This window comes from Thalassophryne amazonica, chromosome 9, assembly GCF_902500255.1.
Source record: "Thalassophryne amazonica chromosome 9, fThaAma1.1, whole genome shotgun sequence".
Lineage (NCBI taxonomy): Eukaryota > Metazoa > Chordata > Actinopteri > Batrachoidiformes > Batrachoididae > Thalassophryne > Thalassophryne amazonica.
The window spans coordinates 51,310,407-51,333,495 of NC_047111.1; the positions used below are offsets into that span (position 1 = coordinate 51,310,407).

The 23,089-nt window shown below is 41.8% G+C and overlaps 1 protein-coding gene across 1 annotated transcript in view; it reads left to right on the forward strand.

Moving 5' to 3' along the window:
- Window positions 1-23,089, forward strand: part of hspa4a (heat shock protein 4a) — an 88,551-nt gene that overhangs the window by 11,814 nt on the left and 53,648 nt on the right. The window contains exons 5-10 of the mRNA XM_034178036.1: window positions 3,381-3,480; window positions 4,498-4,631; window positions 6,846-7,090; window positions 13,556-13,632; window positions 19,383-19,534; window positions 19,934-20,040. Coding sequence (XP_034033927.1) covers window positions 3,381-3,480; window positions 4,498-4,631; window positions 6,846-7,090; window positions 13,556-13,632; window positions 19,383-19,534; window positions 19,934-20,040 — 815 coding nt within the window. The remainder of the gene's footprint in view (window positions 1-3,380; window positions 3,481-4,497; window positions 4,632-6,845; window positions 7,091-13,555; window positions 13,633-19,382; window positions 19,535-19,933; window positions 20,041-23,089) is intronic.

Here is a 23,089-nt window from a genome sequence, read left to right on the forward strand (position 1 = left end):
CCAGGTGACATTTCTTTCATATCACACTGATGGATAATGATTTGGATTCAAACAGTGTCATGATTGCAAAGGGTAGTGATAACTGTGACATTGTTTGAATCCAAATCACCCATCAGTGTGCTATGAAAGAAATATCACTATATCCATCCAGATTTGCGCTCCTCAAATCTGGATGGATATAGTTTTCTGCGGATGACAATTCTCTTTTTAGTTTCAGTAGAATTTAGTTTGTGGAAGTGTATGTTACAGTGTCAAAAAATTTTTTCCATCAGCACCCATGTAGATGAAACATGTTTGTTGTTGAGAAGTGTCTATTATTTTTATTTATTGCTTTCATGATATAAAATCACCAGTACTTTTTTTTTTTTCATTTTATAGATGACATAGTCTTAGCTGTGTGTGTGTGTGTGTGTGTGTGTGTGTGTGTGTGTGTGTGTGTGTGTGTGTGTGTGTGTGTGTGTGTGTGTGGGCGCGCGCGCGCTGTACATCCAGAAAGTATTCAGTTCTTCCACCTTTTGTTACGTTGCAGCGCCTTATTCCAAAATGGATGAAATAATTATTTTTTTCCTCAAAATTCAACATGCAGTACGCCATAATAACAATGTGAAAAAAGCTTTTTTGAGATTTTTGCAAATTTATTAAAGATTAAAAAAATCTAAGGAATACATAAGTATTCACACCCTTTGCTCAGTACTTTGTTGATGCACCTTTGGCAGCAATTACAGCCTCAAGTCTTCATGAATATGATGCCACAAGCTTGGTGCACCTACCTTTGGGCAGTTTTGCCCATTCCTCTTTGCAGCACCTCTCAAGCTTCATCAGGTTGGATGGGTAGCATCGGTGCACATCCATTTTTCAGATCTCTCCGAGATGTTCAATCTGATTCAGGTCTGGGTTCTGACCGGGCCACTCAAGGACATTCACAGAGTTGTCATGAAGCCACTCCTTTGATATCTTGGTTGTGTGCTTAGGGTCATTGTCCTGCTGAAAGGTGAACAGTCACCCTACTCTGAGGTCAAGAGCGCTCTGGGGCAGGTTTTCATCCAGGATGTCTCTGTACATTATTGCATTCATCTTTCCCTCAATCCTGACTCGTTTCAGTTCCTGCCGCTGAAAAACATCCCACAGCATGATGCTGCCACCACCATGCTTCACTGTAGGGAAGGTATTGACTAAGCTCCAAACATGACGACATTCAGGCCAAAGAGTTCAGTCTTTGCCTCCATAAGACCAGAGAATTTTGTTTGTCATGGTGTGAGTCCTTCAGGTGCTTTTTGGCAAACTCCAGGCGGACTGCCATGTGCCTTTTACTAAGGAGTGGCTTCTGTCTGGCCACTCTACCAAAAAGGCCTGATTGGTGGATTGCTGCAGAGATGGTTATCCTATTGGAAGGTTCTCCTCTCTCCACAGAGGAATGCTGGAGCTCTGGAAGAGTGCCCATCAGGTTTTTGGTCACCTCGGACAAAGAGGAAAAGAGCACAATCTGTCGGCTGGAAAAACCACACCTACGGTATAATTCATCAGCAGTAAATAGACAGGAAAACAGAATACTAAGGTGATCGCCGGCCGCTAGCCATAAACTCCACTAACAGACCCAGAATTTAGATAAGGTTGAGAAGACCTGTTCCAATACTAATAAAATTGATTTTAAAGGAAAGGATGCATAGTTGCATACTATGCCAGTATGTTAGCCATATAAGAGGGAGAATAAATGGGTCTTACCTCTGGACTTGAAAGCCTCTACAGAATCTGACCATTTTATTGTCACAGGGAGATCATTCCACAAAACTGGTGCATGATAAGGGAAGGCTCTGTGGCCTTCAGATGTCCTAGTCACCCCACTGATACAAAGTAGTCCTGCGCCCTGAGAACACAGAGCCTGGGCCCGTACATAGGGTTTAATTAGGTCAGCTAAGTAGGGAGGTAAGTAGGGTGAGATGGAAACGATTGATCTGCTGTGGCGACCCCTAACGGGAAGAGCCAAAAGACAAAGAAGAAGTAGGGAGGTGCTAGTGCATGAGTAATTTTATAGCCTAATAGCAGAACTTTAAAATCCAACCTCACAAAGAAGGGAAGCCAGTGCAGAGACACCAAAATGGATGCAATGTGGTCAAACTTTCTGCTTCCTGTCAAGAGTCTGGCAGCAGCATTTTGAACCAGTTGGACACCCCTAATGCTGGACTGTGGAAACCAGAAAATAGAACATTGCAGTAGTCCAGTCTTGAAGAGACAAATGCATGGATCAGAGTCTCTGCATCAGCCATAGACAGGATGGGACGAATCTTCGCTCTATTTTGCAGGTGGAAGAAAGCTGTCCTCGTAATATCTCTATTGTGGAGGTCAAAGGACAACGTGAAATCAAAAATCACCCCAAGGTTCCTCACGTTGTCAGTGTGCTGTATGATACACAAGCCTAGGCTAAGCGGTAGGTGATCAAACTGATGCCGATGTCTCACTGGACCAAGAACCAGCATTTTGGTCTTGTCTGATTTTGGAAAGTAAGAAATTGCTGAATTTTCACTGACACTGTGTATGAGATTGCCAGCAGTTATCAGTGTGTATAACTGAGTGGATGATGGAACCACTGTGCTCACTGGGACCTTCAAAGCAGCAGAAATCTTTCTGTACCATTCCCCAGGTGTGTGCCTCGAGATAATCCTGTCTTGGAGGTCTACAGACCATTCCTTTGACTTCATGCTTGGTTTGTGCTCTGACATAAACTGTCAACTGTGGGACCTTATATGTAGACAGGTGTGTGTCTTTCCAAATGATGTCCAGTCAGCTTAATTTACTCCAGGTGGACTCCAATTAAGCTGTAGAAACATCTCAAGGATGATCAGTGGAAACAGGATGCAACTAAGCTCAATTTTGAGCTTCATGGCAAATGTGGCTGTACACATGGCTTATGTACATGTGATTTCTTAGTTTGTTTGTTTTTTTATATAAATTTGCATAAATTGTGGGGTGTTGTGAGTAGAATCTTGTGAGAGAAAAATGAATTGACTCAATTTTGGAATAAGGCTGTAACATTAAAAACTGGGGGAAAAAAGTGAAGTGTTGTGAATACTTTCCGGATGCACCGTATGTAATGTGTTATTATTAACACAGCCAAAAGCTAAATTTAGCACTGAGCTTTTCCAGAGGGAGATGGTTTGTTTTGTCACGCGTAGTAACTAAGACAGGAACATTACACAGACATCTTTTGGCTGGCATGCAGACACACACTCCATGCATTATTAGCATTCACAGCAGTCCTTCCCCATCAAAGGAAATGAATGATACACCTCAATATTTGACAGTCTTGGTGTCAAAGTCCATGGTTTGACGTTGTCTAAGTGTTCAGTCATGAGATTTATATAAACATTACATTGTGTTCCCAGGTCCCCAGCTTTTTCACCGATGCTGAGAGGAGGTCTGTCATAGATGCTGCTGAGATCGCAGGTCTAAACTGTCTGCGACTAATGAATGAAACCACTGCAGGTAAGTGGAAGAAGTGTTTTCCATGTTTGAAATATTTTTTTTTTTCACCAAATTCTACCATAACCGCTTTCTGTGCACTAAAATTAGTACAATTTAAAAAAAAATGTTTAAAGATCATTATTGTTACTATTACAATAAAGATTGTATTTCCTGCAGTGACTATACATACCTACAAGCAGAGGTGGAAAACCTCGGCTTCAGTTTGTCAACATCCTACCTGTGCACCTTAAACAGGTGGTTTCTAGCTCATGTACCTGTCTGAAGAGTTGAGCAAATTAAAATCAGCTGATTTAGTGGGTGGATGAATCAAATATTTGGTAGAACATTTACTCACTGAAGCTGAGGTTTTCCACCTCTGCCTACAAGGGTATGTATGAGCAGGGATTCACCAAAACATATTTGTAAAGATTCTAATGCCCAAAGTCAAATATTGGCATCAGGTTAAAATCTGTACATCTCTCTTGTAGAGATTTGGCTAAATTTTCTTCAAGGTAACATGAAATTGTAACTATGAATTCCTTCTAAGTCATGAAAGTGCCTTCCAGAAACACAAGCTGTAACTTTACAGGCATCATCTTGTCATCAAAAGGCTGTTCTTTGTCTTTCAAACCCATCTTGTGTCATGCTCTTTACAAAAACAGTGTTACCAATTTTACCATACTTAGTTTTGTAATTGCATAGGTGCAGTTTCAGGCTTCTACAAGTATGTATCTCATTAACATTAAAATATCTACCTGTAGAATGGCTCAATAGAAGTATACTCTCACTCATAGCAACTCAGAAGCAAAGTGGGCATTACTTGTAGGGGTGCAACAAAAAAAATTGGAAAAAAAAGAGTCAGAATTACCTGAACTTTGTAAATTCCTGCCACAGAAGCGGATAAATTTGAAATCCCATGCAGCGTAACATCACTTAATTCTAATTCTAATAATCATGAAGTAATGCTGTAAGCGCACACATGTTAATGATGCATTGTAAATGCTTTGAGGTTATGACAGAGTTCTGCTCTTGTTGCAGTTACTCTTGCGTATGGAATTTATAAGCAAGATCTACCACCGCCTGAAGAAAAGCCAAGAATAGCTGTGTTTGCAGATCTGGGCCACTCTGGTTACCAGGTGTCTGTGTGTGCCTTCAACAAAGGAAAGCTCAAGGTAAGTTGTGACTCATCTGTTGCCCTTTTGAATCAAAGAATTTGAGGTTTTCTGCTGCAGGGTATGATGGTGCACCGCATGTTGTCAGAAAAAAAAAACAATGGCACTCAAATGATTTCTCTATTCATAGCTGTTTTTGGGTGGATGCCCTCAGTGTACAAATGGGTAAGCTACCAGAAAAGTCACTACGTTTCTATCCCAACACTATATACACCCATCACACTAGAGGCCGAATGAGCCTGAATGCTGTCCGAATGAAAATTTGACCTCTATTCGGACAAAGTCGAGGCGCAATTGAAACCCCTGATAGCATTCTGCGTGCGCTCCAAACAGTCGGACAAACTCCTGTGGCTGGCCCGAATGTTTAGCTCATGTTCAAATCATTTGAGGTGGAAAAAGCTTGAACGGCGTTCGAGGTGCAGTCTGATCGCAGTTTGACTCTGTTATAAATATTCTCACGGTGTCAAAACAGCATTCACAACAGTCTGATCATGCTTGAGAGACATTTGCCATGGTCACGCATGTCAAATCCTGTCCACATGTCCCGATTGTGCCATGGATGAGCCATACATGCATCTCCACTGGATACTGTTCGGGGTGCGAAATAGGAATATTGTTATGCTCGATGTCTGTGGCACTCATTCATCTTGTGGACTAGACGTGAACATTGTGCAATCACACCATAAGCACTATGTGTCACTGTAAGTCAGTGTGTCTGAGAGCCGTATAGCAGCGCGTACATCTGAACGGGGTGTCATATCCATAATAAATTTTATACTATAGATACATTGTCATTCCCTCCCCATGGGTTAGATAATGTATGTGAAATATTAATATGATCATCATAGCTGTAACACCACAAGCAGATGTGCTGCACTGCTGCCCCATGGCGAGTCAATGCAGTTCAGCGGCACAGTGCAGCTGAACAGCATGTCACAGCTGTAATACACATATTATGACATTTACGCCATCAAACTCTTTAGGCGCAATGACAGTCCAACTGCATTGCCAAGCCACTGTAATATAAATAAAATAGAAAATCACCTTTGGAACAGCTTCAGATGCATCTCACAGTGCAGGGCGAACAACAAGGCTGCAGCCTGTGGTAAAATCCCTGTCATCCTGGGAGCACCATGAGATTGTTACATCAGCCAAGTGCTGACGGCACATGCCTTATCCACCACGAAATATATTATGCCATATGACGCGCCGTCCAGCTGGACAGCGGAACATCCTGTGTGTCAGGGCACGTAACACACAATTGCAAACTCCAGACAGTACGTCATGTAAAGCATTAACTGATTGGCAGGACACATGCGTGAACCACAGTGTTCTCACCTCATGGACCTAATATCCTGGAGAAGGGAAAGACGTGAGGCTGATTGCCTCACTGCGAGTGCATGAGCTCCTATCATATGATCGCATCGCTGCAAGTGCGTGAGCTCATATCATCTGGTCACTGCACTTAAATGCACGACAGTACTGCCATGATCTGAGGTACCTGGTTGACATGACAGAAATGGCACATCTTGACAACACAGCAGAAGACAGCAGTGGGTCTCCTCCCTCCCCTCCCCTTGCTTGCCTTCCAACCAAAGTTTGGGTGGCAGTTGAACTGCACCTGTATGGCCTTCGATGTGCGTTCTTCTTATTCTTAGTGCAGGCTGACAGCATTCTAGGTATTCGTACTGTGTTCCAACCATGTTTAGACTGCAGTCGTGCTGCTACACACGGTTGTGCAGGAATCAGTGGAGGCGGGATCTCCTCACATTCTAAGTGGTCGTAAGGCATTCGTACATGGCTGTCTGAATGTCTGTCTCTCCCGACTGTGCTTCGAAGTTTGGCTTTTTCTTTTCCCATTCGGCTTCATTCATACTAAGTGTGACTGGGCCCTTAGCAATGCCACCAGAAGCATACTCTCTTGTGATCACTTTGTGTTTTGGAAAGTGGTCCTAAGAACACCTAGGTACATTATGCCTATAGGTGGGGGGAAAAGTGGTTTAATTTTTGGTTAGGATCAGTCTATGATTAAAGTCAGAGGTCAAGTTCATATGTCTGACCCTAAGCTTCTGTATTATTTATGAGTTGAGATGTTTTATTGATTGCAAACATGACTGAAAGCTCATGTAATATTCAAAAGTGGGTGTGGTGTTGCTGTTGTACTGTAAGTAATACATCTTTCCTTATGTCCTTCTGTACATACTCCACCATCAGATCCTTGCTACGTCTTTTGATTCAGAGCTCGGCGGGAAGTACTTTGATGATGTCTTGGTTAATCACTTTTGTGAAGAGTTTAGTAAAAAGTACAAGCTGGACGTGAAGTCCAAACCGAGGGCATTGGTGCGACTCTACCAAGAATGTGAGAAGCTCAAGAAGCTGATGAGCGCCAACTCCTCCGACTTGCCTCTCAATATTGAGTGCTTCATAAATGACATCGATGTTGCTGGTGTACTTAACAGGTGAGGGGCAAAGGTCCTTTAAAATTGATGTTATTGTAGAAAAGAACAGCACCTGCAGTGCTGAATCAGAATCACAATGGAATGCAAAAGGGGGGGGTACCCCTGGTGGAAAGTTTCTGTTCCTCTGAGCAAAAGATTAACTGATTTTTCAGTAGGTATAAAGGTAAAGCATTTTTTTCAGCATTTTAAGAAAGAATAGTATACTGTACTTGATAAATTTAATGGGGGGGGAGGTTGGGAGAAACACCAGAATGGGCACTACATGAGATTTGATCTCTCGTAACTTTTACCAAGGTCTCGACTTTAATTAGCTTATTAGGGCGGGTTATGCTTATGAAAGGTCAGGTGGTGATGTCAACAAAAAAACATTTCTTTTTTGTATAAATTTTTTGTCAAATCACATGTCATATTTAACTGGGACTGTTAAGGCACTATGGGAGGAAGAAACAGGAAGAAACATAACCGAGGAGGAATGGACACTTATATAGAAAAATCAATGGAAATGTACTTCCTCGCAGAGATGGAGAGAGTTTTGATGGAAAACTGTGATTAGATATTTTATTACTTCATATCAGAAGTCTCACTATGATCTGTCTGTTGGAGAAAATGTGGAAATCAATGAGCAAATCACTTAAATATTCACTGGGATTGTTCATTAATTAAACAATATTGGAATGACATTCATAGAACACTGCAAGAAATTTTTAAATGTGTAATCCGTTTTGAGATTAAGACAATTTTCTTTGGAAAAGTACCACAGGACTGGATGAAAAAGGATAAATCTCTAGTGTTTTGTTGGTTGCCAGTAAAGCCCCTTTCACACCGGGGGTGCTCCCGGTTGCTCCCAGTTGCGCCGTGCGTCATTATGACGACGCCACGTGGAAGCAACTCAGTGCCAAGACGATGCAGCTCGGCGCCACAACAGCGTGAGGGCGCAAAGGAGGAAGCAAGTCGGGCGCCGAAAAATTAAACCTGTTTAATTTTTTTGGCGTCCTGTGCTCGGCGCAGAAAGGAAGTGGTTCCAGGGCAAGTCGGGGCAAAGAGGCGTAATTCGGGCCAAAGAGGCATTACCGGCATGACTCGAAGCCAATTTATGATTCCTGCTGTGTTCCGTTGTTCCCGCAGTATAAATCACACACGATTGTTGTTATACCGTGTACTTAATGCAGTAAAAACTACATGCTGAAGAAAAAAAAAAAAGCAGAATGATTGCCAGAAATATCCAGTAAAAAGTCCGGACATCTCTAGTCCACTCATGGACGCTCGTTCATGCATGCACATGTGAACAATTAAAAGAAAAAAAAAGTGTGGCTCCAGGCATTAGTTCCTTGTTCTCTGCTCAAACTCTCACATCACAGTTAAAAAAGGGACAAAAAAGGACATAAGTCCTGAGACAGGACATGTTAACATCAAACAGAAATCCAGACATCTCCACATTCGCTTGAAGGTTCGTTCGCACGCGTGCGTGTGCATCTCGCGGTCAAAGGAGGAAAGCAGAAAACAAAATTGTCTGCAGGCAGTTAGTTCCTTTCTCTCCTCAAACTCTCTTATCACAGTTAAAAAAGGACATAAGTCCAGGACATGTCAACATCAAGTTGAACTCCAGACATCTCCACATTTGCTTTAAAGGAAGGTTCGTGCACGCGCGCATGCGCTCATCTCACGGTCAAAGAAGGAAAGAACAGACAGCAAAAACAGCTCACTACTTCCAAGGGCAGCGACATGTGTACGGTGTTCAGAAAACAGACTGGATGAGAAGCAGAAAATGAGGCTATTTAAAGTTTAGAGTGAGGGGGAGCAAATGGCAGCACCTGGCAGCCAAACTCTCAGCGCAACGAGACGTCATCAGGCGCAGGCCGACACAGTAATTAACCGGCAATTAACTCCAAACAGCGCGGTTTTTCGGCATCGCCATGGCGCAATAGGAAGCAACTGGGAGCAGCCCCGGTGTGAAAGGGGCTTAAGAAGTGTATAACCAAGAAATGGTTATCACAGGAAGTACCAAATTTGACAACCTAGTGGGAAATAACATTAGATATTTACAAAATGGAAGAGATGATGCCATTTATAAACAAGAGACAGGAATGGTTTACGACATGTTGGGAAAAGTGGGTTGAATACATAAATTTAAAAAGACTCAATTTTATTTGGAAAATGTGAGTAAATTGATTAATGTATGAGCAATGGTCACTTCCTTCTGTTCCTTTCTCTGTTTTTTGTTTTCGTTTTCTTTCTTTTTTTTTTTTTTTTTTTTACTTCATATGATGAGAATGAGAATTAAGAATTCTAAACACTATCGGGGAGTGTACATACTATATCTACATGTTTAATATACCCATCACTGTTGAAAACTTAAAAATAAAGAATAAAAAAAAAAGGAAAGGTCAGGTGATGCAAATTTCAAAGCCTTATGAATAAGCAGTCTTAACAATCAGCACCTGGCTCTCTTCTAACAAAGCATGTGATGTTAGTAAGTGTACAAGTAGGTGGGCATTGCTGCCTGTCACACCTCTGGTGCCTATGGATCAGCTGCAGGGTCATCAGCCAGGAACCACCATTCACTGTTTCACTCCTTTAATCCTGGAACTTCTGCTAGTGGTGGAGCAGTGACAGGGACATCTCTCTGTCACCCCCTGCAGCTGATGGATGTTAACCCTCTAAAGCCGTTTTCTGGGTTCAGTGTTCTTCCCCCAGCTCTTATCCTTCCTCCTCTACCAGATCCAAAAGCTACCTTTCTCTTGTTCATTTGCCAGTTCCTTTGTTGCCTTCCTTTTTTTGTTCCCTTGGTCACTGTTATGTTCTGACTGTATGCACCAACTAAATGTGCAATACAGGGTGAGTTATAGTATATATATTTCTTATATAGACTCAATTAATTCAATTTCAATTTATTTTCCTTTATATAGCACCAAATCACAACAGAGTTGTCTCAAGGCGCTTCACACAGGTAAGGTCTAACCTTACCAACCCCCAGAGCAACAGTGGTAAGGAAAAACTCCCTCTGAGGAAGAAACCTCAAGCAGACCAGACTCAAAGGGGTGACCCTCTGCTTGGGCCATGCTATAAAGATAAATTACAGAAACAGTTCACAGAACAATTCATGGACGAATATACAAGAATTGCTGTTGGTGCACAGGACAGGAGGGTCGCCAACAAAAATACAGCTCCCATCTCTGGATGGAGCTGCACCTTAAACAGAGAGAAAAAATCAATCAGGCATCAGAAAGACAAAAAATACTGTATAATTTGCCAGCTTTAATCAACAAGAAAAACAGAAGAAATACTAAGGTGATCGCCGGCCGCTAGCCCTAAGCTTCGCTAAAAGACCCAGAATTTAGGTAAAGTTGAGGCCACGTCCCGCTCCAATTACTAATAACATGAATTAAAAGAGTAAAAAGCGTAAAACAAAACTGTACCAGTATGCTAGCCATATGAAAGGGAAAAGAAGTGCGTCTTAAGTCTGGACTTGAAAATCTCCACAGAATCTGATTGTTTTATTGACGCAGGGAGACCATTAAACAGAACAGGGGCATGATAAGAGAAAGCTCTGTGCCCCGCAGACTTCTTATTCACCCTAGGGACACAAAGTAGTCCTGCACCCTGAGAACGTAAAGCCCGGGCCAGTACTTAAGGTTTAATTAGGTCAGCTAGGTAGGGAGGTGACCTTAAAATCTGATCTCACTGGGACAGGAAGCCAGTGAAGAGATGCCAAAATGGGTGTAATGTGGTCGAACTTTCTGCTTTGTGTCAAAAGTCTGGCTGCAGCATTTTGAACCAATTGGAGAGCCCTAATGCTAGACTGCGGTAAACCAGAAAATAGAACATTGCAGTAATCCAGTCTAGAAGAGATGAACGCATGGATCAGGGTCTCAGCATCAGCCATAGACAGGATGGGATGAATCTTCACTATATTTCGCAGGTGGAAGAAAGCAGTCCTAGTAATATTTCTAATATGGAGGCCAAAGGACAACGAAGGATCAAAAATTACCCTAAGGTTCCCCACTTTCAGTGTAATGTATGACAAACGAGCCTAAGCTGTGTTAACTGGTCAAATTGATGCCGATGTCTCACTGGACCAAAACCATCATTTCAGTCTCATCAGAGTTTAAAAGTAGGAAGTTTCTAGACATCCAACTTCTCAATGCTGCAAGGCAATCTTCTAAGGATTTTATGTGAACGAGATTACCAGCAGTTATTGGCATATATAACTGAGTATCATCTGCATAGCAGTGAAAGGTAATCCCAAAACGCCACTATATATGCCCAAGGGGTGCTATATAAAGGGAGAAAAGCAGGGGGCCTAAGACAGACCCCTGTGGAACCCCAAATTTCATGTTACTAAGGTTAGAGGTAGTGTTACTGTACAAAACGCAGTGCGAATAACTGGTCAAGTATGACGTCAGCCATGCAAGGGCACTCCCAGTAATCCCAAAATGATTTGACTCCTAAAACATTTAAAGGAACACAGTGTTTCTTTTATTTTAAGCAGTATAATTTCCACATGGAAAGGCCTATTTCTTATTATATTTTAAATTATGTCCACAAAAATAAAAGGTATTCACTCTTACTTGATTTTTTTTTTCCCCTCTCCATTGGGTAAACCTATGTTAAAAAATTGATTGACCTTTGAAACACATTATTACTGAAGGATTTTTGAACTGTAATTTAAACATTTTTAAATATAACTTGAGTTTTCAGTATAATTGAATGGGGGGACCAAATAAGCTGCTATTTAAACAGTTTAACACATACACTTTCCACTCAAAGTTGCTTAGGTGAAATAAATGGTTTCTCAGTGTTTCCCAGTGGTTATAGCTGCAACCTATGTGGAAAGTGTTGTTCAAGGCTGGAAAGGACTTTGATGCTGAAACTCCTTTGAAGTAGCAGAACTTGTTTTTTTTTTCTTCTTCTTTTTTCCCCTAACATAAAATTCATCAGATTTGCACGTTACATGCATGAGTAGTTTAAAAAAAATACTGTACTGACTCAAACATTTGGTCAAAATTTAGAGCAGGTGTATTAAACTCCAGTCCTCGAGGGCCGGTGTCCTGCAGCTTTTAGATGTGTCTCTGCTTCAACACACCTGAGTCAGTTCATGAGGTCATTAGCAGCACTCTGGAGAACCTGACTGCATACTGAGGAGGAAATTCAGCCATTTGAATCAGAGACTGATCTATATGATGCAATTTTCTATATTTGAGACTGATCCAATGAGGGTCAGTCTCAAATATAGAAATTTTACAATTAATGTAATAGTAGTAAATGAATTAATAAACCCATTCCCTCCAGACTGAAGTGGTATTTCTCTCGAACAGTAATGATGATAAAGGAGCTTAACAATTGCCCACTATTCTCTTCATTTGGAATTTTCTTCTTTTTAACCAACATACCAATCACAACTGGCAGATATCCTGCAAACCTGTCGTCCAGTTTCTGTTTGTTAAATAAGCCTACTTCTAAGTAATACTGACATCTGTTTTGAAGTACTGAGAAATCCGGGATCAAGCCAAATCATTAACACTTTAAACCAGTTAACACGGTAATCCATCTATGAAGAATGGGGCGCTGGCCATGTTTTTGTTCACTTAGTTTGTCAGATTAATAGACATTCTGACCAGGGTTGGCCAAACCTTTGCATGCCATTGGAAGTTTCACCTCATTTTAGCAGGCTGTTTTCACATTTTGGATTTTAGTAGGATGGCAATCAATCAATCAACATTTATTTATAAAGTGCTTTACAGCAGCCAGATGGTGTCCAAAGTGCTTTACAGCAAAAACACAGATTCATAAAAATAAAACACATACAACAAAGTAAAAAAGAACATGTCACCTCCCCACTAAGTGTTAAAAGCCATCTTAAATAAATAAGTCTTTAGCTTAGATTTAAAAAGTACTAGGTCAGGAATAGACCACAAGTCAAGAGGTAGCTTATTCACAAATATGAGTAAATGTACACTCATGATAAAACTGAAAAGGTTGCATTTTGGAACAACAGAACATAAACAGGACCAGATATTTTATATGGACAGGCTTGTATTATATGCAGAATAGATTCCTTTACTAATAAAATTATTTTTATGGATTGGTGGAGAAATTTTGATCTGGCCTCAAACAGATATGGGTTTGTGTTTGGGTTGATTGCCAAAGACACAGAGCCTTGAAGTTTTGCTTTTTAAGATTTTAAGATGGATTATTTGGGGCCTTACTGGAGTTATGGATGCCTTTGTGGGAAAGAATATACTGAATGATTGAGAAGCATAGTTTTAGTTGAGTGTAAAATATAAACAAGTGTTTTGAATTTAAAATACAGCAATAATTTAGATCCCCACTGCTCAGGCCAAACATTTACATACACAAATTTTGAGTCCCCACAAGTCTGGTTCCTCCTGAAGCCTGGTTTATGCCTTGCATCCTTGTTCAGTGACTGTCTGTAACTATTAATAATCTTTGACCATGTCTCTCCAGAGGTCAGTTTGAAGAAATGTGTGCAGGACTGTTGGCCAGAGTGGAGGGACCCCTGCGGAACGTCATGGAACAAGCCAGTGAGTACATATGATTTTAATAGAAGCTGGGCTGTTCCAATAATCATTGCATAAACACAGACGTGATTCAGTCAGGTGCTTTTCTGATGCAGCCCTTCCCCCGGGGCTCTGGCACCATGCCTCTCTCCCTACTCACTTTAATCATTCCTGTTTCTTTTTACCCTTACTTGTTCTTGCTTGTTCATTGAGTAGTACTGAAAAGCATTAATTACAGAAAGGTAGCATATCTGGTTATGTGTCAAATTCTTTGGGTAGAATTTTTTTTTCTTAATGCAGGTATCATTCTTTAATAAAAACTTGCAAGGCTTCTCTGCTGTAGTTTTTAATAAATATGACATTCTCTTTCAAATGCTTAAGTGAAATTAACTTGTAATGTTTTCCTGCTACATTCATTTTCTATACACCCTTAGTCCAGTCAAGGGTCACGGGGGGTGGAGCCCTTCCCAGCGGTCATAGGATGTGAGGCGGTGGGCACTCAGGACAGGATGGCAGTCTGTCGCAGGTCCACACATATAGACACACACATTCACACACCTACATTCAATCTAGAATCACTAATTCACCTAACGTGCATATTTTTGGGAGTGGGAGGAAGCCGGAGCACCCGGAGGGAACCCACACGAACATGAGGAGAACATGCAAATTCCACACAGAAAGGACCAGGTGGGAATCAATCCCATGACTTTCTTGCTGTGAGGCAAAAGTGCTAACCACTATTCCACCATGCCACCGTCTTGCTACAGGATTCAGATTTGTTGTGTAAAGGGTTTTATTTTGTTGTCATTGTTTTTGCGGTTTTAAAAAAATGGTAAAGTTTTTCATTTTGTGCAAAATATTTTACAGTTACATGTTTGGGATTTCAGTGTCAAATATCCTCAAAGTCCCACAGTTCTTTTTGTTCTTGTAGAAGCTGCCTTGCTAGAAGCTAAATCTAGGCATGGAACAGCTTTTTTTAAACACCTGTGATGTACTGGAATTCCATTTGTGGATTCGTGCACACTGAGGTGGTCGGCAAACACACACCATATGTGTCTGTTTGCATATAAGATGAGCAGCAGAATATTGGTTGTTAGAGATTTGAAAATGTTTGTGGATTTTTTTTTTTCTCCCCTCATTCAAATGCAGTTTTATGTCAGCATCTGTAGTTATTCAGCTGCAAACTGAAATGTGTTTTGAAGACACCTGATAACCCACATTAACTTGCTGTAAACATCTATGTTAAAGGTTTTTTAATATCTCTAACTTTTATGAGAGTACCCCCCACTCAAACACTTCAACCTAGCATTTGGGATTGCAACAGTTCTCTGTTTGTGATGAGAATTTTTTGTGTGCAGAAAGGAACATTTTATGAGGAATTTTACTGTTGTCTCATTGGCTCACTATGACTAACATTTGGACAGTACCGTGCAACAGAGTGTGGAAAGAGTGGTGCACACTGTGAAACAACCCATGTCGCAGCTAATGCTCATCATTGTCAAGAATTGACACATTTTGAGATGCACTGGCGTATATGCAGTGGTGGGCACAGATAACCAAAAAAGTAACTTCAATAACAGATAATCAGATAACTGAAAGTTATCTTTGATAAAGATAAAATGATAAACCACCCAAAAATGTATCAGAAGTTACAGATAACTGATAACCGATAAATTCCAGTATTGTCTATGGTACATTTGCAACTACTAATAAACTGAATTTGAGTTTTAACACCACGATCGCTTCCGGTAGCATCAAAAGTGACAACAGACCCAAACAATGAGCCCACACTTTGAACACCGTGCTCCTTGCTGGAAGCTCTTGTTTTTGTCTTCCAGCACAGAAGCAAGCTGAGAGCAACCACATAGCCCAGCTCTCTACCCAATCACAACGCTCCGGTCAGGCGGAGGTCTTGGAACATAAAGCAGTGCTGACTAAAGGCCCAGTCACACGGCACTTAACGAAGGGTGACGAAGCCCTGACAAAACAAGAAATCTGGACTTTTGTTGATTGTCGTTGACATTGTTTAACCTTCGCGCAGCCTTGTTCCTGCAGCTGGCACTTTGTCAGGATTTTTAAACTGTTGAAAAATTTGAACGAAGGGCAACGAAAACCTCAATTCGTCTGTGTCTCGGTTTGCTGTCGTTCTTGACGTTTTTTAATCGTTTTAGTTTTTCTCACGTTATTGTTTAATTTGACTTCGTTGGAGCAGCTGAACGTTTTCAAACAGTGCAGTAGCCGGTTTGTGAGCGCTGCTTCTGCAGCTGCTTCATGTACCGTTGGAAATTACAGGACAAACTCAGCCTGCTTGCTTGGATTTTTTTTATCTGTGTGTGTGTGTGTGTGTGGGGGGGGGGGTCAGCTTCAATGGGCTCAGGCACCTTATATAGGCCAGAATTAGTCTTTTGTGTGGCTATAATTAATTATTTTGCCACAAACAACTGTTGAGTAAAACTGCTGGAGGTTTCTTCCTGTTAAAAGGGAGTTTTTCCTTCCCACTGTCGCTAAGTGCTTGCTCACTTTGCTACTTTTTCCCTTCGTTCAGGAATCGTCTTGTGCCATGTGACTGGGCCATTACGGTTTTGATTTATAAATAACATTAATACTGATAGAATAACTCCATTAATGTCAATTCTGTCATTTGTACAAAGTTAAAATATAACATATATATTTTAATGTTGAATAATGCACTAATTCTGAGGTTTTGTAACAAACACAGACAGATCGCAAAGGATTCTGGGTAAAATGTGCCTCTGCTAAACACTGATTGGTTCAGTCATTCATTATGTAAGCCAACACGTTAATGTGACGTGTGTCGTGTGTTGGTGTTTACAGATAAATGTGCTTTTGTAAAATATTCCATTTTTTTATTTGTAAAAACAGGCATTTTTACGGAGCCCTGGAAGTGTCATCGCAAAATGTTTTGCATGTGGAGAGAATGTGCACTCATTTTATTATATTGTGTGCACACGTTTTATTATGTTGTGTGCATGTTTTATGATGTTGTAAAACGTGCACTCAATATTGTCTTGACATATAAATGTTGGCTATTCGCCCTATTGACGTTTCAAATCCTGCAAAACCTCCGAGAGGTCACCGCACTGCGAGATCTCAGTAACATTGAGAACTGCATTGAGACGGTCTGATCACGCTGCACTTCAACCGCTGCGCACAGACAACACCATTAACATCGCAACATAAAACTATTTTTATATTGTGCCTAAAACTCTTGTGAATATATTCTCTGGGTTTATAGATGTTGTTACTGCGTGTGTTTTATGTAAACATGCAAGAATCACAGGCTGTCTCTCCGTTATTTTCAATGGGAGCTGCTGTGAGCTACAATTGCTTCCTGATCATGTCGTTCTGGAGGAAAGTGAAGTTTGCTCTTTAACGTCTTGATTATTGTTCTTTACAACACTGTTTGTCCTCTTTGTTCAAGACTAATATATATAATATGTCTGAAATTCAGTTTGCGTTTATTAAATTCCACGCAGATTTAACGTAACAGACACGGATTATTTGTTATAATTGTTTTAGCAAGTTTTCAGGGTATCATGCATGCAGTCTCTTATTAACGTGACGAAAAGCATAAAAAAATACATTTTTGTAGTATATTAATTTACAACTGTCATCGTGTTGACTCTCTGGCATGCAAGGGATTATGGGATATGTCAGTAGGGTGAATGAACACTACTGGCCAGTAGATGGCACTAGAGACCTTGAAAACTTGCCAAAACAAAATTCCAGATAATCTGTCTCTGCTACATTTAAGGTGCGTGGTATTTAATAAACGCAGACACAATAACAACATCTAGAAACCCAGAGAATATATTCACGAGAGTTTTAGGCACTAGAGTTTAATGCTGTTGTCCGTAGAGCCTAATCAGAGTGTTTCAAATACATTTCTCATGTCGTGAACGTACTGAGATTACCCTATCCTACCCATACTGCACTGCTGGGCACAGCATAGATCCAGACTAAAACCTTAAAAATTAGCACATTACTTTAAAACTAAAACATATATCTGATATTTTCATTTTATAAAACGTCAGACATGACATTAATTTAAATAACTTGTCCGACATTAGTTTGGTTAAAAGTTGAACCATAAGTTAAAAATGTATGCCTCTGGATGACTTGGGTGATATTGCCCGCGTATCAGTATGGGGTTAAAAGAAATGAGTTTTTTTTTTTTTTTTTTTTGGACCAGTTCTCCTTTGCCTGCAGAGGATAGAGTGGTTTATTCTTAAAGCAGCTCTTCTCTGTTTTGCAGAGGGTAGAACTACACATCAGCTACGAAACATTTAACAGGTAGGTGCTCAACTGATTTTAAGTTTTATAAATATTTGTAGCTGTTCAGCTTTATTTACCACGTTATCAGTCTAAAAATTATCGGACAAAAATTTATCGCAAGATAATTAGTCCGATAATGGTTTTTAAAGTTATCTAAAAAGATAATCCGATAATGAAAACATTATCTTCGATAATTATTGGTTATCTGATTATCGGAACTGTGCCCACCACTGCGTATATGCTAATAATCTAGTAACTGTAGCCATGCAGTTGTGCACAAAGTACCACTGTAGCTGTAGGTACCCACACCATGAATTTACATATACAAACAAATTTTGAGCCAGCACAAGCCTGGTTTCTCCTTAAGCCTGATTTATGCTTCTCCAGCTCTGTAGTGATGCAGAGGGCTCTGCCTCACTGCGTACCCTCTCCAAGCCCTTCTCCGTAGCCTGATGTGTACCTCCCAAAAATTGAAACTGCACGTCAACACAATGGAGACTGCAAGAACTTTGAAAGGGTCATGCTCATGTCAGCGTCATTGCGTAACCACAGAGTGACTGAGTTGTAGAAGCGTAAATCAGGCTTTAGGAGCCATCACTAAAGGATTCTTGGTACCACAAGCAACTGTACAGTCGGATCTTGGGACCATACCGAGTTTATATCAGTAAAGAAGGTTGCTAAAATGAGCACCCAGGAATAAAAACTTTGGTTCCAAAGGTCCAGTGGAACCTCAGCATCAAAACATCAAAAGGAATTGATGGAATTGGAGGCATTGTATAGGAATGTGACATCAACCTTTAAGAGAGCACTCCAACTTCATGACATGAATAGTCAACCAAACAGGAAGCCTTTGTGCTGCTGAACAACTGCAGACTTTTTAATGTACAGTTAAAATATGTTACTCTATATTATTGAAACAAGTGTTGTAGCTGCTATTTTTAAGTAACCTTACATGGAAATAAAGTTGCCATTCTAACTGACATATCACATGTATATCATTGACATGTAGGTTTAGAAAAAAATTGAGGTAGAAAATTTTTACCATGGTGAATGTAAACTTGTGGCCTCAACTGTAGCTTGTTGGCTGTAGTGGTCTTTAAATCTTAAAAATGTACCTGCAGATATGAAAGTAGTGCAGTTTAGACACTAAATATTATCTTCAATACCATTACTTTATACCATGGCTCTATGGAGTCAGTTTTTCAGTGACAAGTTCCTTGCAGTGCAAAACATGAAGGACCATTTCTTTTGGCTTTTTTTGTGTGTGTGTGTGTGTGTGTGTGTGTGTGTGTGTGTGTGTGTGTGTGTGTGTGTGTGTGTGTGTGTGTGTGTGTGTGTGTGTGTGTGTGTGTGTGTGTGTGTGTGTGTGTGTGTGTGTGTGTGTGTGTGTGTGTGTGTTTAAATCTGAATACTGGAACTGAACCATTATCGTTCTGTATTATCCTTGTAACCATCTTTATCCTTTTGTATGTATACAGAGCTGAAAAAGGAAGATGTGTATGCAGTAGAGATTGTGGGCGGAGCCTCAAGAATTCCTGCCGTCAAAGAGCGAATCAGCAGATTCTTTGGTAAAGAGATGAGCACCACTCTGAATGCAGATGAGGCTGTGGCCAGAGGCTGCGCTCTGCAGGTACAGTTCATCTGTCATTCCACTGCTTAACCTGTAACACAGCAGGCTTACCAGTGACATGTATTCACAAATGTACACTTCATCCAGCTGGTTTAGTGGTTTTTAGTGTATTAAGATGCAGTGATTTGTTGAAATAATAGGCATCTCTTTAACTGGGTATTAAGTTGGGGAAGACAGAATTGTATATGTATATATATATATATATATATATATATATATATATATATATATATGATCAAATCAAAAGATTTTGCCAGAGTCGCATCAGAATTTTAACAATCTGTTATGATCTAAAATTGAATATTTAGAATGCTGGGAAGTTGAGTTGTTGGTTTACATTTTTAAGACAACACTGAGCTCTTTTAACGCTTTTATTTATTTTCGTTTCTTCCTCTTCAGTGTGCTATCTTGTCACCAGCCTTCAAAGTCAGAGAGTTCTCCATTACAGATGTTGTTTCTTACTCCATCTCGCTAAAATGGAATTCTGCAGTAGAGGAGGGACTGAGGTACGTATGACCTGTTAAAGAAGTGCACCATTTATTGTCAAGATCTCAGCAGGGACAGTAGGAAACATGCGTCCCTTCACTCTGCCACACTTGGAAAATAAGAACACCTATGCCAGGATCCTGTTCACTGACATCAGCTCTGTGTTCAATACCATCATATTGTAACAACTGGTGCAGAAGCTAGAGTTGCTGAATGGAGATACTGGGTTCTGTAATTGGGTTTTTGTCTTTTTTGACACAGGAAGCAAACAGACTTGGCAGTAACATGTCAAACCTGTTGTAATACAGGACTGCCTCAGGACAGTCCCTTGTTATTCACTCTCCTAACCTGCGACTGCTCTGTTAGGTTTGATAGCAACCACAATAAAATTTGCTGATGACACCACAGTGATGGACCTCATCAGCAGTGAGGGTGATTGTGTTAACAGAAGGGAAGTGTAGCAGTTGGCAGACAAGTGTGAAACACAAAACACTGGCCTCAACATTGAGAAAACCAAACAGAAGGTTGTTGGTTTTAGAAAAGCCAAGCCACAACATTCTCCATTGACCATTGTTTGTTTTGTTATGAAGAGGCTTAATGGCACAAAACTGGTCGGAGTCCACTGACTGACAACTTGGCCAAAGCTGCTGCCATAATGGAGGGCCCAACAGCCACTCCTGAACCTCAGCAAGCTGAGGGGAGCACATCTTTCCTCTTTCATACAGAGACGCCACTGAAAATTGAGTTACTGCTGCATTACCTCCTTGTACGGCAGCAGCACTGCTGAGTAAAGAAAACAAGAGGATTGTAAAAATGGTTGGGAAAATTATTGACATGTCTCTCCCATCCCTGCCAGACATCTATCACCAGGATTGTGTATGCAGTGCCTCCAACATCATCAAGGACGCCCCTCACACCCCTCCCATAGTCTGTTTTCCACCATACAGTCAGGGAAAAACATATAGGAGCATCTGATTCTGAACTGCTAAACTGTCTGGGTAGTTTTTTTCTCCCCCCCTATTCAGTTTAAGTCAATATTTGGATTTTGGCACACTTACATCTCCTTAGTAATGCACTTACGGTTATACTTTAGATATTCTTGCATTTTATGGGCATGAAAATCTTCAAATATAGCTTCTTTTTTAATGGAACATTTTTCAGATTTCTTTTATTTATTTATTTATTTCATGTTTTTAATTACGGTTTTCTTTTTTTGTAAGGGAAATGAAATTTCCAGGTCAGACCTGGCAGGCCCAAACGTATCATGAGGGTCTGCTGGGAACAACTGGCGGAACCCTCTGTCAGCGAGGTCTTCAACTCCCACCTCCGGGAGAGCTTCTCCCAGACCCCGGGGGAGGTTGGAGACATGGAGTCCGAGTGGACCATGTTCTCCACCTCCATTGTTGATGCGGCCACTCGTAGCTGTGGTCACAAGGTCTCTGTTGCCTGTCGCAGCGGCAATCCCCGAACCCGGTGGTGGACGCCGGAAGTAAGGGATGCCGTCAAGCTGAAGAAAGAGTCCTACTTATCTTTGTTGGTAGGTGGGACCACGGAGGCAGCTGACAGGTACCGGCAGGCCAAGCGTGCTGCAGCCCGTGCGGTCGCAGAGACAAAAACTCGGGTCTGGGAGGAGTTCGGTGAGGCCATGGAGGAGGACTATCGGTCGGCCTCGAAGAGATTCTGGCAAACCGTCCGACGCCTCAGGAGGCGGAAGCAGCTCTCCACCAGCACTGTTTACGGTGCGGGTGGGGAGCTGTTGACCCTGACTGGGATGTTGTCGGGCGGTGGAAGGAATACTTCGAGGATCTCCTCAATCCCATCGTCACGTCTTCCAAAGAGGAAGCAGAGACTGGGGACTCAGAGGCGGACTCATCCATTACCTGGCCTGAAGTCACCGAGGTGGTTAGAAAGCTCCTCGGTGGCAAGGCTCCTGGGGTGGATGAAATCCGTCCTGAGTACCTTAAGTCTCTGGATGTTGTGGGACTGTCTTGGCTGACACGCCTCTGCAACATCGTGTGGCCATCGGGGACAGTGCCTCTGGATTGGCAAACTGGGGTGGTGGTCCCTCTGTTTAAGAAGGGGGACCAGACGGTGTGTTCCAACTATAGGGGATCACACTCCTCAGCCTCCTGGTAAGGTCTATTCCAGAGTACTGGAGAGGAGAATTCGACCGATGGTTGAACCTCAGATTCAGGAGCAGCAGTGTGGTTTTCGTCCTGGTCGCGGCACACTGGACCAGCTCTACACACTCCATCAGGTGCCCCGAGGGTTCATGGGAGTTTGCCCAACCAGTCCACATGTGTTTTGTGGATCTGGAGAAGGCGTTCGACCGTGTCCCTCGGGGCACCCTCTGGGGGGGTGCTCCGGGAGTACGGGGTCCGGGGTCCTTTGCTAAGGGCTATCCGTTCCCTGTACGACCGCAGCAGGAGCTTGGTTCGCATTGCCGGTAGTAAGTCAAACCTGTTTCCAGTGCACGTTGGCCTCCGCCAGGGCTGCCCTTTGTCACCGGTTCTGTTCACCATTTTTATGGACAGAATTTCTAGGTGCAGCCAGGGTGTAGAGGGGGTCTGGTTTGGGAACCACAGAATCTCGTCTCTGCTGTTGGCGGACGATGTGGTTCTGTTGGCTTTGTCAAATCAGGACCTTCAGCGTGAACTGGGGCGGTTTGTAGCCGAGTGTGAGGCGTCCGGGATGAGAATCAGCACCTCCAAATCCGAGGCCATGGTTCTCGACCGGAAAAAGGTGCTTTGCCCTCTTCAGGTCGGTGGAGTGTCCTTGCCTCAAGTGGAGGAGTTTAATTATCTCGGGGTCTTGTTCACGAGTGAGGGACGGATGGAGCGTGAGATCGATAGACGGATCGGTGCAGCATCTGCAGTGATGCGGTCGCTGTATCGGACCGTCGTGGTGAAGAGACAGCTGAGTAGGGAGGAAAAGCTTTCAATTTACCAATCGAACTACGTTCCGATCCTCACCTATGGTCATGACCGAAAGAACGAGATCACAAGGTGGCTGGGCGCTCCCTTAGAAATAGGGTGAGGAGCTCGGTCACTCGTGAGGAGCTTGGAGTCG